The sequence below is a fragment of the Triplophysa rosa genome, linkage group LG9 (assembly GCF_024868665.1).
Source record: "Triplophysa rosa linkage group LG9, Trosa_1v2, whole genome shotgun sequence".
NCBI classification, from domain to species: Eukaryota; Metazoa; Chordata; class Actinopteri; order Cypriniformes; family Nemacheilidae; genus Triplophysa; species Triplophysa rosa.
In genome coordinates this window covers 2,358,418-2,373,640 of record NC_079898.1, presented here as the reverse complement: position 1 = coordinate 2,373,640, position 15,223 = coordinate 2,358,418, and the positions used below count along the sequence as shown (strand labels likewise).

Here is a 15,223-nt window from a genome sequence, read left to right as displayed (position 1 = left end):
TCCGCGGAACAAGAGCTCGTTCTTTTGACAGCAGCAAGTGTTTAATACAAGGAAGATTTGACAGAAATTTGGTTCCCTTTCTGTCGGTCTCTCGACGTTGTGTCGAACCGACAGATGGGGTTCGTCCCTGAGAACCAATCGCTTCCGACTACTTAGAAAAGGCCAATGAAAATTGGCAAATGAAATTTGCATGCCAGACTCCGCCCCGGACATCCGGGTATAAAAGGGAGAAGACGTGCATCATTCATTCACCTTTTGTTCTTCGGAGCCTTCGCTGATGAAGTGCAACTCTTGCTACTTATCAAATTCTACATTGCCGGTTCTACGACGTGGTGCAGCGGACTGTCCCTTCCTGCAGCGACTTCCACTGGGCGTCTCGGCGGTTCCAGAGGTGTTCGAGCTGCAGACGGTGAATCACTTCGAAGCCAGCACCGGTTCCAGCGCTCCCTACCCAGGCGGCACCCCGGAAAAGGGCGTCGAAGGGGAGACCACCACCCCGTCAACAACCTTCGAGGAAGAAGCGTTCCTGATGGGAAGACCGCAGGGAGGTCAACACCATCGGGCCCGTTTCCAGCCATGTCATCCAGCCATGCCATGGGGGCCTAGCGCCCACTTTTTCACAAAAAGAGTTTCCTATCTCCCTGGGTGTTCTTCACAGCCGCTCTCAACCTCTGTCAGACGGTGTTCGGCCACTCGACGATGCGTCTTGGCGAGGCGCAACATCGAATGTATTTTGCAGCCCTCAGCACTCTCAAATCGACGGTGCGGGGACCTGCATCGCCAGGCAGGCAAACCAGCAGAGCCAGTCTTCTTCCCGGGGGCACCCCGGCGAGAGACCCGCACTGCCAGCCATCGAACCACCCCCTGGGGGGTCGATGAAGCAGATCGTTCCCTTAGTCCCCCTGTCACGGTCCCTGGGAGAGAGGTGTGCGGGTACTCAACTATCTCGACGACTGGCTTATCTTGGCTCACTCGCGAGATCTGTTGTGTGCACACAGGGACCTGGTGCTCCGGCACCTAGATCGATTGGGACTACAGGTCAACCGAGAGAAGAGCAAGCTCTCCCCCGTGCAGAGAATCCTCTATCTTGGTATGGAACTCAACTCTGTCACCATGACAGCGCGACTGTCCGCAGAACGCGCCCAGTCAGTGTTGAACTGCCTGGATCATTTCACGCAGTCGGCGGTTCCCCTGAAACTATTTCAGAGGCTCCTGGGACACATGGCATCCTCGGCGGCGGTGATACCCCTAATGCTCTTGATGACAGATCCCCCCTGGCCGATTCCCCTGACGAAGGACCTTCTTTCCCAGGGGAAGGGCACATTATGGCATCCCAGGCCAGACCTCTGGAACCTCCATGTCTGGCCCCTGGACGGGATGAGGAGATCCTGAGTGGTCTGCCCCCGGCGGTGGTAGCTACCATTTCTCAGGCTAGGGCACCTGCCACTAGGCGACTGTACGCCTACAAGTGGCGCCTCTTCTCGACCTGGTGTGCTTCTCGAGGAGAAGACCCACGGAGTTGTGCGATCGGGTCCGTGCTGTCCTTCCTACAAGAGAGACTCGAGACTAACCTCTCCCCCTCCACACTGAAAGTGCATGTAGCCGCAATTGCTGCTCATCACAACTCAGTTGCTGGAAAGTCTCTAGGACAGCACGACCTGGTCATTAGATTCCTAAGGGGTGCGAGGAGGTGTAACCCGCCTCGTCCGCACTCCATACCCTCTTGGGACCTGGATGTAGCCCTGACTACTTAGACCACACACAGAGCTTCAGGAGCTCGGATCAGCTCTTTGTCTGTTTCGGAGGTCAGCAACAGGGGAGAGCTGTCTCCAAGCAGAGGTTGGCCCACTGGATTGTGGAAGCTGTCAAGGCAGATTACCAATCCCTAAATCGCCCGTGCCCCCAAGGAGTGAGGGCCCACTCCACCCAGGGTGTAGCCTCCTATAGGGCATTGGCACGGGGGGCCTCTCTCGCAGACATTTGCAGAGCTGAGGGTTGGGCTACACCCAACACCTTCGCGAGGTTTTACAACCTCCGCGTAGAGCCGGTGTCAGCCCGCGTCCTGCATGGCCACATGTAGGACCGGCAACTGGTAGGGTGTACACCTGTTCGGTTCTTTTCCCCCTCTCTCGAGTGGGTCAGTATACCGATTAAGCCTCCATTCTTTCCCCACTGGGCGAAGAACAGGCACTCCATCCATCACTAAGCAAGCACCCTCTGGGGCGGGCAGAGCAGCCCTGCCCCTTAGGCCGGGTATCTCCGGATTTATTCGATACATAGCTCTAACCGGACCTAGTGCTACCAGACGTTGCAACTCCCCAGTAGGGCGGTTCCGTCTGATGTATCTTCATGCTGGTTCCCACCTTGGTAACCCATGAACTCCACGGGTGGACCTCCACCTCGAGGTTTACTCTTCAGCCGCACTTTCTTCTCATGAGTTCTTCCCCATCGGTGAGACCATGTTGGTATCTCCACTATTCTCCTCCCTGCGGTAGGAAGTGGTCTCTGTAGCGCATCCCCCACTTGAGGAAGTAGCGCTTACCCAGTGCCTTACGGTTCCGGGCGGCTTCTCGCTGTTAGAGAAACAAGGCCGCCGCCTGTGAGGCCGAAGGTAGGGGCCTTCCCACCTTTCAAGAAAGCTCTGGGACCCCCTACCTACCCACTGGTAGGTTACAATTTCGCGGTAGCGTTCACAGCTGACACGCCCAGGCCAGTCACCGTCGCTTCATTGAGATTGTGACAGGGCACAGTGTTATGGCGTTTTCCATTGGAACCCCATCTGTCGGTTCGACACAACGTCGAGAGACCGACAGAAAGGGAACGTCTCGGTTACGTTTGTAACCTCGGTTCCCTGATGGAGGGAACGAGACGTTGTGTCCTCTTGCCACAACACGTGCTGTCCTCTGCAGCAGTCGTGAGAGGTCTCAGGCTCCTCAGAACTAAAGTGAATGAATGATGCACGCCGTCTCCCTTTTATACCCGGATGTCCGGGGCGGAGTCCGGCATGCAAATTTCATTTGCCAATTTTCATTGGCCTTTTCTAAGTAGTCGGAAGCGATTGGTTCTCAGGGACGAACCCCATCTGTCGGTTCGACACAACGAGGTTACAAACGTAACCGAGACGTTTTCCTTGATCGCTGTTTAGGTACGTTAAGCTACGTTAAGCGTTTTTCACGTTAAGCGTTTTAGAATGTCCCACATTTAGTTGTGAATGAGGCCTTCCACCAGTGTTCGAATTGTGTCAAGGCTCTTGGGGGGTCCCCTAACCAGTCTTCAAAAAAAAAAAAAAAAACAGACGGAGCTGCCAGTACAAGCATCAATCACATGATAGTTTGGATCATTTTAGTAATTTGACCACATTACATGCATAAATGTCTTTAACGTGTTGATAATCCATTAAAAGAGATCCACATGAGGGAGAGATTAAAAGAGATTAAAAAAATTTTTTTTGCATTGTAGCCTAGATTTTTTTTTTTTAAGATTTGTTGTTGACTTTAATTGTACAGCTATTGTTAGAGAGGACAGGAAGAAAAGTGGGAGGGTTCGGGAAAGGACCACGAGACAGGAATTAAACCCAGGTCGCCCGATGCGCAACCGCACCATGTGTCAGAGCACTGCCCACTAGGCTATTGGCTGTCTTTCTGGTTTGATGTCTTTCTTGCTGAGATTTCACTCATTGTAAAATCTCAAACTTATTTATAGCAATAAGAATAACAAGTTTTTCAAAATGTATGATAACATTTTCTTACTAATTGAGATTTTCCTGTCCTCTTATTTTCTTTATTTTTTTCTTGTCCTTTGATTCTTGTTCTTTATATTATTGTAATGCGGTGCTGTTCCCTTTTTTTGGAATATTAATAAAAGTCATTGGAGCCAGTGTGGGAGAGGACACGTCACCTCATGCGGAAGCGTATGAGCGTTTTAAACGTCATTCATCTCCTGATAATGTAGATCAAGTATATGAAAATAATCCATATGAACATGCAGGATAAGAAAAACGAATGTCATTCCTTTGGGCAAAAGCAGAAGCCTTCTGGTCAAAGTCGGAGCTCATGTTTGCAGAAGGGAGAGCAAAATAATCTCTGGAGAATGCGAAAGTTTTCTGAGGGAAAGAAAAACATTCTTGGGGAAACGCAAAAGTTTTGCAAAGGAACGCACTTTTGGGGAGAGCAAAATATTTTCACTCCCTTTCCTATGTTTCCACCACCTGTATGTCCCTGTAGTGGCTCAGTGTCACATCTGTTTTGACAATGTGAGATAACATTGGACATAAAGAAAGACTTGCATATCAAAATGATACTAGGCTTACTGTAAAGTTTTAAGATAAACGCCTTCAATATGAGAGGATCCGCACGCAGCCAGTGTCTTGCTGCAACATCTCTGTACATGTCTTCATTGAACACTGTGTAGCGCACTTGAGCGGCGCACTTGAGCATGCATGGATTTTTCAGATAAAAATGACATTTAGTTTTATGAAATTTGTACAAATAATGGACAAAAGTGTTTTGTTTTAGCATGATAATTTGACAAAAAAATAATTTTGTGTTCTTAGTTGTCTATTTTTAATGAAAAACCAGGGACCCCCCAAGTTCACTATTTTAGACCTTATGAGAGGTCCCTTAAGGCTTATGAGGGGTCCGGGACCGCCCCAGCCCCCCCTCAATTCGAAAAAATTCCACCACCCCGTCCAAACTTTTAGGATACTGGCTATCAGATTTACACAATCCATACGCACAACGCTTCGGCATGTTTCCCTCGCTCGAAAGCTTGACAGACCTCCCGCGCCTAGTTACGGTTGCTAAACCACGATTGGCCTGTGGCGGTTTTTGGGCGTGGCTTAGCGAAGGGTCAATTGTTTAAAATGGGATTCACCTTATCAGCCTGCTCATACTGCACACAAACTTGAGAACCTACCATACGGGTCCTACCATACACGCAAGTGTTTTTTTGCTAGTGTCAGCCCAACGCAGTTATCAATTTCACGTCACGTGTGTAGTGTATTTCGGGGAAACTATTAGTTTAACCACAGTAACATACATATAATTAATTGTGATTAACCATAAACTATTTTATACACTTTACCTTGTGCAGCAGAATTAATAATAGCGACAGACTAAATGTACTCGTCCAGCGAGTGATCAGCAGATCGTATATCAACTCTAAGAAATATTACTTTCCTGGCCTTGGAAAAACAATATTCTTACTGTAGTACAGTACCACTTCAGAAATCTTAACGAAATCAAGCAGTTTAAGTGATGTTGATATGTGATAAATAAACACAGAAACGATTCGAGCGTGGATACAAATGCGGTTTTATTTACTACCCTAAAGGGAAATAAAACCAACTAACTAACAAAGACCAAACAAATAACAAACAAACATAAAACGTAAAAGCAGTAAAGAATGAAAGAAATAGACAAAGCATAGTGGCAGTATTAAATCAGCTATTCGCATCTGCATAAACCATCAAGGACAATCTCCTTTTTTAAAAGGGGCAAAGCTTAAGCGCAGCTATTTAGAAACAGATCAGATACTTGCATTGGCTTCCTGGTTGTGCTGGGACAAGTTCTGGTGCGCGTGCAAAAAGGTTTCAGAGTCCTGATGAGTTCAAAGCGAGCGTTTGAGTCCGTCGGATTCTTTCTTAGAGCTGGATTGCCTGACGATGGTAGAACGAATTTAGCCGAAGCAAACTGCCGGAAGAAGCTGTCTCTAAGGAGAGAGACAGGGCCGAGAGGGTGCACGAATACGAGCGAGTGAACACACATAAGCGAGCGAACATGAGAGAGCACAAACACACACAAGCGAGCACGAACAAACACAAGCGAGCCCGGTTTCCTGCGTGCCCAGATGTTTTAATCCCGGGGGCGTCACGCCCCTTCAAGGTGAGCGATCCAATGTGATGAGATAGTTTTGGGCGCGAAAACATGTTTCTTTGTCCGGCACACTAACTCATTTGCATTTATGGTCGCCTGGGAGTTTGGAGCAGAAATAGTCTTAGAATAAAATAAAATGAGTATGGTATAAAATACATTACTGTGCTATACACCATATTCTAAGACATGAAGAGGGGAACATTTAGATATGACCCATGAAAGGGTTATAATCACATTGACCTGTAGTTTGTACAAGAATGTAAATATACACAGAATACCACTAAGCACACACGCCTTTGAAGTTATAGGTGAAGGAGAATAACATGGGGACAAGCATACAATGTGGAGATACATGTATATTCACTTTAAACCAGTCTTTTGTGGCTAAGGAAAGAGAAAGAGACATTCTTTTGGAAGAATTTGAGGCTCTCAGTCCCTGGGGGCCACATGGCTTTTCTCACTTTGGTTAACAGTCCTGTCCTCCCCCAAGAACATCCTTTGAAGTCCAGGGGAGAGTATCCGAATCTGTCCTGGTCAGTGATGAAGGTGTTGAGATAGGGCAGTTGGACCAGACTCGTTGGTGCCTGGTAGAAGCCCTGGTGAGAGGTTACTGTGTTTTACGATCTTATGATCCCAGCTGGTAAACTTTGATCCGACCAGACCCTACACATGCCACGTGGTTTAAATAGCAAATGCATTTGCTCCCGTTTGTGCACCCATGGGGGTGCTGGTCTGAAAACAAGGTGTGTTCAGTCGCATTGTTGGCGCATTGCTATTTTGAGGACACTGTAATAGACCAACTAAAACCTGGTCTAAAGTCAATGGCGCAATATTATTTAGGTTATTTAAAGAGTGTGTTAGTATAATGTCCATATAGACACGCATACTCTCTGCTTATTACACACAGAGGGATGCGCAGCAGCACACAAACAAGCCAAATATTAAAAACGAAAGGACTTCAAAATAAAAGATTATTATTGTGTACATAAAAATAAAAATCTGACTTGTCTTGTACGCTGCTGGGGAGTAGACGACGCTCAGGACCTTGACGGTCTGAAGGCAGCCAGGTCGCAGTAGGGCAGGGCGCATTGAGAATGCTTACTTTCTCAGCGTCTCTCATCTGCGCAAGATGATGGTGGTCCAGATGCCTCTCCTGGACCACCAAGGTAGACATTATATGACCCAGAGCTCAGGCTGTGACCTTTGTTGCCCGCAGTGCAAGGTCAGTGGCTGTCTGGAGCTGCTGCATCAGTGCTGGGTTTTCTCTTACTCTAGAGCAGATTTTTAAACGCCTTGGCCTGATGTACGTGCAGGGCAGAGGCAGCCTGACCCACAGCAGTTTAAGCTTTTGACACGAGTATATATTGTGGGCATAAATGCACCTCAGTGGCACGCTCAACCTGGGTCATGCCCATATCCCTTAGCTGTCCCAACGTCGAGGGAAGTGAGGACGGCCAGGTTCGTCTGCCTTGGACGTGCCAAAAACGGGGCGTTCCATGCCTTTGTGAGCTCCTCATGCACCTCCAAGAAAAAAGGCACCGGGGCGGTGCACAGTTTGGCATCATTCTCCGCACCCAGATACCAAGCATCCAGCCACGAGCATTGGGGGCATGGTGGTGCAGTGCATCAGTTTCACCTGCGCTTGACCACCAAAAAGTGGGAGCTCCAGGGAGTCTTCTGCATCTGATGCCAGAAGATCACCCTCCGATAACTGGTGTGAATTCCCGCTACGTCCCGTGCCGTCAATCGGGGACGAGTTAGCTGAGCGTGACAGGGCATGGATGGTCCACTGGATTGGAACCGGAAGAGCAACATCCATGGGAATCCCCATAACACCCCCGCCGCTCGCCGAACCAGCAGCCAGAGCTGGCTGGGTAGCAGATAAACACAAACAGCTGTGACCGCAACATCTTCACCAACATGTTCTCACAGACAGGACATGTTGGATCTACGAACACTGCTTCAGCATGCTGAGGGCCCAAGAATGTTATGCAGGTATCATGCCCATCAGAATAGAGGATGATTCTGTCGCATCCAAAAGCACAGTGGTGAACCATGTCCGCAGACGGCACACACTGAAGAGAAATGGAAAGCGAAGTGGCTCGCTGCTGACATGCCCAAGGGAACGTTGCACGTAGAAGAAGCCACAAATCCGCTGCTCATGCCATATAAACAACTACTTTGGGTAAAATTAAACACTATAAAAAACAAAGCAGATTTATGATAATGACATGCCTACAATCATTCAATCACCACAGACCTTGGCTTTTCACTTTTCCTATTTTAAAGAATGATTATGCCAGTGCAATCTTCCATTTGTAACAAAAAAGCTTATCGACTGTTGCACTTATATGCATTCTGTTAGTAAAAAACAATCTGAGACAATATGTTATGTGCAGTTGTCAGATTATTATGTACAAATTATATTTTAAAATGGAAAAGAATTACACTACATATTATAGTAATTCATTTGTTGATTTTTCTCTATCTACGGGATGGCATGAGAGAACAAAAAGTAAATTATGGATTTAAATTTCTTTTTTGGTGAACTATTACTTTAAATGATGATGAGTTATTTATGCGTATATTAATCATGTGCGATTACCTGCTTGCAGATGTAAAGTTTTGAGACTGGAACTCTGGAAGTTTTCTTACAGAGAGAGGCCAAGTGCCACAGGGCACAAAGCCACAGAAAACCTAATGGAAGCCACACCAGCACTGTCCTTTCAAAACACACTGGTAAATCAGGGTCTGGACGCTGCAGGTACGACGCATTCTGATACACACAGACACAGTAAGACAGACCGAATGATGTGATTCAGGTAAAATGATAGATGAGAGTAGCTAGAGTCCTGTCTCACTAAGGATTACATAATGACTTGAAAGAAGGGGAACCCCATAATTCTAACCCACCAAACCAATATGAGTTGTATTTCATATTAATGTGCCAAATTTAACCATCCTAATAAAAACAGTACTTTAAAAACAAGAAAGAAATAAGACTCGCATTTTGTTATCTTATTGGGGGTGGCATTTTAAAAGCAAAATTAAGTGACTAGATCTGTCATGGCTCTGCATTTTGCAACTATTTTTCCTGCAGGTGTGAGCAGTTTTTCTTAATGGACCAAACTGCTTAATATATACTTGTATAATTAGCAGAAAAGTTATATTGCATTGCGAGTTAATAGAACCCCCAAACGATCAGTATCAGGCAGCAGACCGGTATCGGTGGGGAAATTTAGTTTAAATTTGAATTTGTAGTTGTCATCAATTCAGGCATCATAAAAGTGTTTACTGTAAAGCTGCTTTGCAACAATGTAAAACCTGTGAAAAGCACTAGAGAAAGGTCAAATGTAGGCTTCATTGTCATGAAATAAATTCCAATATTTAGTTAAGTTTGGCAGTTGACATTTCTGCTAGGTAAAGGACAACTAAATTAAAGACCACGGATTACACAAAGGCACAGTAGATGATTTAATTTAAGGGATAGTTAAAGGAACATTTTCTTTTAACTATCCCTTAAATTAAATCACCTACTGTGCCTTTGCGTAATCCGTATATAAATCCGCTATAATTTACCCACCCTCATGCCATCCTATGTGTACATGTCTTCCTTTCTTTATCCGAACACAATAATAATAATAATAATAATACAAAATATAATAATGCATGTAATAATATTCCAAATGCTGTCTCTTCCTAGCATTGCAATGGAATTGAATAGTAATCAAGTTTTTGAAGCTCAAAAAAGCTCATATTTTATCAAAAATAATCAACAAAACTCTGTGTCTTGGGACCACGTGAACCAATGAGATTTAAAAGCTGACATTCGTGAATGCGATCATTTTTTGTGAGTACAGTGATGTATTATGTTTACATCCAAACATGACTAAATACGCATAAAATATTCATCTTTTTCACTCACATACCTGTTGTTTCGTTTCATAAGTCCTCTGGAGTTGTGTGGATTACTCTTTTAAAGGGTGCACTTTTTTACTACTATTTTGTCATGGCTCTGCTTCCTTAGTCATGTTTTTCTTGGTCCTGTAGCAGAGCCATGGCAAAGCTTTTGGTTATGTGTGGAGAGAAACATATTATTGTCCTTTTGACAATAATATACGTTCTCTCCAGTGTCTTGTCATTGGCCCCATTCCTCTCGTTTCCTCGTTATCTTTCCCTGAGTGTTTAATTACCCACACCTGCCCCGTGTCGTTATCCTTTGTCTGTCTTCCCTATATAATACCCTCATGTGTCATTGTCCTGTGTCGGTCATTGCGTGTGTATGTGCTATGTCCTGATGGTCCCTGTGTTGCCAGAGTCTATCGTCCCTGTTTCAGTAAGTGTTTAGTTTAGTCTTTGTCAAGTGTTGTTTAGTTTGGTGTTTAGTTAGTTACGTCCCTTTTACTTATTATTATCCTGTTCTTGTTTACACCCCATCGTGGGTTTTTGTTTTGTCTTTTGTTTATTTAGTTAAATAAAGTCTTGTCTGTTAACCCCTTACTGCCTGCCTGCATTTGGGTTCTTCTTTGCCACATCCGTGACAGAATGACCGACATCGAACCCAGCAGGCGGCTCCCAAGGACGGCAAGGCGTCGTCCCCCGATCCGGCCTGGCCCACTTGCTACTGGGGTTCCATCAGGGGAGTTATGGGGACCGGGAGTTCGCCAGAGCATTCTCGGCGGTGGCAGAGGCACCGGGTTCATGATGCGGAGTTGAAGACAATCTTCAACTGCTGCCTCACCCGGCGCCTCACACCGCGGAGAAGAGGCTGCTGGCTCCTCTCGGGTTGCGGATATGGTCACGTGGCCAACCGGGATGATCCCGGGAGTGGGTTCCATTTGGACTTCGCTCCACGGTCGAGCGTCCCGGGGGGTTTCGTCCTGGCTGCCCGGGGGGACTCAGTACCCTCTGGCTGGAGCTCCACGGTTCCGGTTCCCTGGGGAGACGGTGGCGAGTGGGGAAGAAGGACTCGGGGAGACGTCTGGGGGTTCCCCCAACGCTGAATTACCTCCGGTCCCCACGGGTCGCCAAGGATGGCTGCAGACCCGGTGCGTGGAAAAGGAGGAAGGAGCGTACGGGGGAACTGCTGTCCATGCAGCGGCTACCACTCCGGTCAGCCGGTCCAGTCCGTCAGTCCGAGCCAGTCCAGTCCGGTGCAGCCGGCGTCCAGTCCGGTGGTCCAGCCGGCGTCCAGTCCGTGCAGCCGGTGTCCAGTCCGGTGTCCAGTCCGTGTCCAGTCGGTCCAGTCGTCCAGTCAGTGTCCAGCCGGTCCAGCGGTCCAGCCTGTCCAGCCGGTCAGCCGGCTCCAGTCCGGTGTCCAGCCGGCGTCAAGTCCGGATGTCCAGCGCGTCAGCCTGTCCAGCCGGGTCCAGCCGGCGTCCCAGTCCGGGCCTTCCAGCCGGCGTCAGCTGTCCAGCGCCTCAGCCGGTTCCAGCGCGCATTCCAGCCGGTGTCCAGCCGGCGTCCAGCCCTTTCCAGCCGGCCCTGGGAACTCCCAGGGCCAAAGACTGTCCCCCCCAGGACTCCCCCTAAGTCCCCCAGGACTCCGCGCCCTCGAGCGCAGCCGGGGACGGGGACTTCTCCCCACCTCCCTTTTGGACTGCCCCCTATGGGTCCTTGTTTGGCACCACCCCCCCTCCCATGTTTGTTGTTTTTGTTGGCTCACCCTAGTCCTGTTGTTGTTTTGTCTTGTCTGCCACTGATTTTGTTTTCCATGTTTTGTCTTGTCATGTCACTGTCTCAGTCTGCCCTGTCTCGTCCGTCTACCCCTTGGTGAGCACCTGGAGGTGCTCATTAAAGGGGGGGCTTCTGTCATGGCTCTGCTTCCTTAGTCATGTTTTTCTTGGTCCTGTAGCAGAGCCATGGCAAAGCTTTTGGTTATGTGTGGAGAGAAACATATTATTGTCCTTTTGACAATAATATACGTTCTCTCCAGTGTCTTGTCATTGGCCCCATTCCTCTCGTTTCCTCGTTATCTTTCCCTGAGTGTTTAATTACCCACACCTGCCCCGTGTCGTTATCCTTTGTCTGTCTTCCCTATATAATACCCTCATGTGTCATTGTCCTGTGTCGGTCATTGCGTGTGTATGTGCTGTGTCCTGATGGTCCCTGTGTTGCCAGAGTCTATCGTCCCTGTTTCAGTAAGTGTTTAGTTTAGTCTTTGTCAAGTGTTGTTTAGTTTGGTGTTTAGTTAGTTACGTCCCTTTTACTTATTATTATCCTGTTCTTGTTTACACCCCATCGTGGGTTTTTGTTTTGTCTTTTGTTTATTTAGTTAAATAAAGTCTTGTCTGTTAACCCCTTACTGCCTGCCTGCATTTGGGTTCTTCTTTTGCCACATCCGTGACATATTTAATGCCATTACAACACTAGGAAGAGCCAGCATTTGGATTATTATTACTTAGAATTGTGTTCAGTTGAAGAATGGAAGACATGTACACCTATAGATGGCATGAGGGTACGTAAATAATATGGCTTTAATTTCACTTTTTAGTGAACTATTCCTTTACATTTATTTTGTCTTATTATTAGGTGCCTTCATAAAATTTGAGAAAACCTCTAAATCCTTCAAGAACGATTTCGCTAAAGGCCCTTACATGTCTAAGAATGGTCCTGATAGTTATAAATAGAAAACAATAGTAACTGTGAAAAGTGATACAGTGGCTTGCGAAAGTATTCATACCCCTTTATTTTTTTACACTGTTATGTTCTGCCTTTAGTTAGACTACTTTAAATTACTTTACATTTAAATCAATCCAAAACTCTATACATAATAATGACAAAAAAAGAACTGTGACAACTATAAAAATGTATTAAAAAGATGGCTGGAACTTCAGTGAATGCGTTAAGCTCAAGCTCATGTTTGTTGCTATTATAATAGCTAAGGTAAAATCTCCTTATGGATGTACCCTTTTTTTTCTCTTTTTCAAATTGTCTTTCGCATTCATCCATACGTTTTTCTGCTCTTTGTCGTGATGGATGAGTAGCATATTTAGCTTCAAACCCCGTGGGATGCAATTCAACAGTTTAAAACTGATATGCTGACTTATTTCGATGTAAAAATAGATTCCAATCACGGTACTTCGAGCAGTATTCAGAATTCTTTAAGTAGTTTGGGAGATCAAGTTAATATCTTAACATAAACTTAATAGGGCGGTTTCCCGGACTAGGTTTAAGCCTAGTCCCAGACTAATTTAACTCAACTCAACTCAACTTTATTTATATAGCGCTTTTACAATTTTCATTGTTACAAAGCAGCTGCACATGAACACTTAAATGTTAGAGATGTCTTAATCGAAAACAACCTGTAATATAATACAAATATAATATTAAAAAGTAGTTTAAAATAGACAACCCAGAAATTCTTTCAGAAATTACCACATTGAAACTTTTCCTTTCAGAAGAAAATTGACCTTTTTAAAAAGTTATTAATAACATTAATAATGATTTGTAAAGATGTTAATAAACTGAAGTCAACCCAATTTCACTTTAGGCTATTAATTCTTAATGTTCAAAGACCTCTGATCCAATACAATTACTGGTGCAGTGAATTTAAATGTTATGCTCAAACAAGTTTTATACTTTATCTGAAATATTTAAGTGAAACTTAATTTCCAACTTCATCTTTGTTTGGGAGTTTGTATCTGAAGGCTAGCACTCATGTCATTAGAGGTAAATAATGTTTAAGGAAACATTATTTACGGAATGAGGAATACGTTTTTGTTTTCAACTGAATGATTTGGTCCATTGTGATAAAATGATAATCCAGAATTGTTAAAAGTATTGCTTAAGTAAAAATTCAGGTTTTCTACATAAAATGCTGGCCTAAATTAAAATCTTGGGTTGTGATTTGAGATTCTGCTTGTAAAATGTACTGTATGTTTTCTTACAATTTTGCCACCTGCACAATTCAAACTAATTATTACGAGTTGTGTATACTAGTACTGTATGCATCTTGCCAACACAGCTGCAATCTGTAAACTAAGCTTTTAATTTCAAGTCATGAAACACAAATTTGTTGTTTTTTAGAACATACTGTATAAACATGAAATTTACACCACTTACCCAAAACACGGAGCCACAGTATTTGTCTAGAGCAGACAACATGTTTCTTCCATCCCACCTGACCAGCAGCAAACAGAGTTGACGTTTTCACCAAAGAACACAGACCGTGACTGAGGCTCAAACATATACGTTTTTTTTGTTATATAATGTTTTTGTGATCACATTACACAAAATCTGGAGTTAATATTGGTCTAACAAATTCCTAATTTCTACGAAGTAATCTTGTATCTGTATCCTCCTCAGGCTTGGCTGAGTGAGTGACAATGTTGTCTCTTAAGACCGTGTCCTGCCTGCTGCTATAAAATAAACGTAAAAAAAGACGTCAACTTTTCCCCCACTTTTCCAACATGAAGCAGCTCTGAGATAACTCTTTGGTTTTTATTACTCACTATAGTCTGAAGTCCAGATGCACCATCATCATGTGTATGTGAGGAGGAGGGGACAAACACACACGCACGCACACACACACACACACACAGTAGGAAAGGGCTATTTTCTGCCTTTGCAAATATATGGGGCTTTAGGTGGAGTTTCCTCTTGTTGGCTAAAAACAATAATGCTGAATTTCCTGATACGATTTAAAAGCCTTTTCTGGGGCGACAACCTTTTAAAAGATTCTCATTTAACAAAACATAAAAATCATAATGTTAAATGAAAGTGGTCAAAAAATAAACTTGGCAAGAGAAGAAAGATAATAAAGGATGAACTTTGTAATATAATTATCTTATTGCCTCTTGAATCTGAAGGATAATTATCACATTTACATTAACAGTTATGCATTTGGCAGACGCTTTTATCCAAAGCTACTTACATTGCATTGCATTGTATTATACATTTGTTTCTGATTATATGCAATCCCCTGGGATCGAACCCATGACCTTGGCATTGCTAGTGACATGCTCTAACCACTGAGCCACTATCAATTTATGTTTTAATCTCAAAACAATTACAATATAACTACATTAAAGAGTATTTTAATCATAAAACAACTTAGACAAATAAGGGAAGTGTTAAACTTTAGACAAACAAAATTTACAGCAGGACAAATATAATGAAACCTGATATGAGAAGTTGATTAAACGCTGATCAAGTCAAATCTACAAGACTTTTTAAAATTCCTTAAGATGTTAGCTTTTAAAAAAAAATCAAATCACAACCTTCTGCCCACTGATAAGGTTTACAGTTAATCATTACATAAATGTGATAATATAACGCAGTCCTGTGAGTCATTGAGGATTCAAAGACACATCAGCATGACAGACAAAAAGAGGATTACACAGCACATT

General features: G+C 44.6%; 1 protein-coding gene across 3 annotated transcripts in view; it reads right to left on the bottom strand.

Moving 5' to 3' along the window:
• abcc2 (ATP-binding cassette, sub-family C (CFTR/MRP), member 2) overlaps window positions 1-15,223 on the bottom strand; it is a 113,073-nt gene that overhangs the window by 54,221 nt on the left and 43,629 nt on the right. The window contains exons 1-3 of one of the 3 annotated variants that reach the window (XM_057342727.1): window positions 14,327-14,345; window positions 13,938-13,995; window positions 8,479-8,649 (exon numbers count right to left, since the gene is read on the bottom strand). In XM_057342727.1, the coding sequence (XP_057198710.1) occupies window positions 8,479-8,649; window positions 13,938-13,979 (213 nt within the window). In that variant the 5' untranslated portion in view covers window positions 13,980-13,995; window positions 14,327-14,345. The other 2 variants (XM_057342726.1, XM_057342728.1) reach the window with 2 other exon arrangements.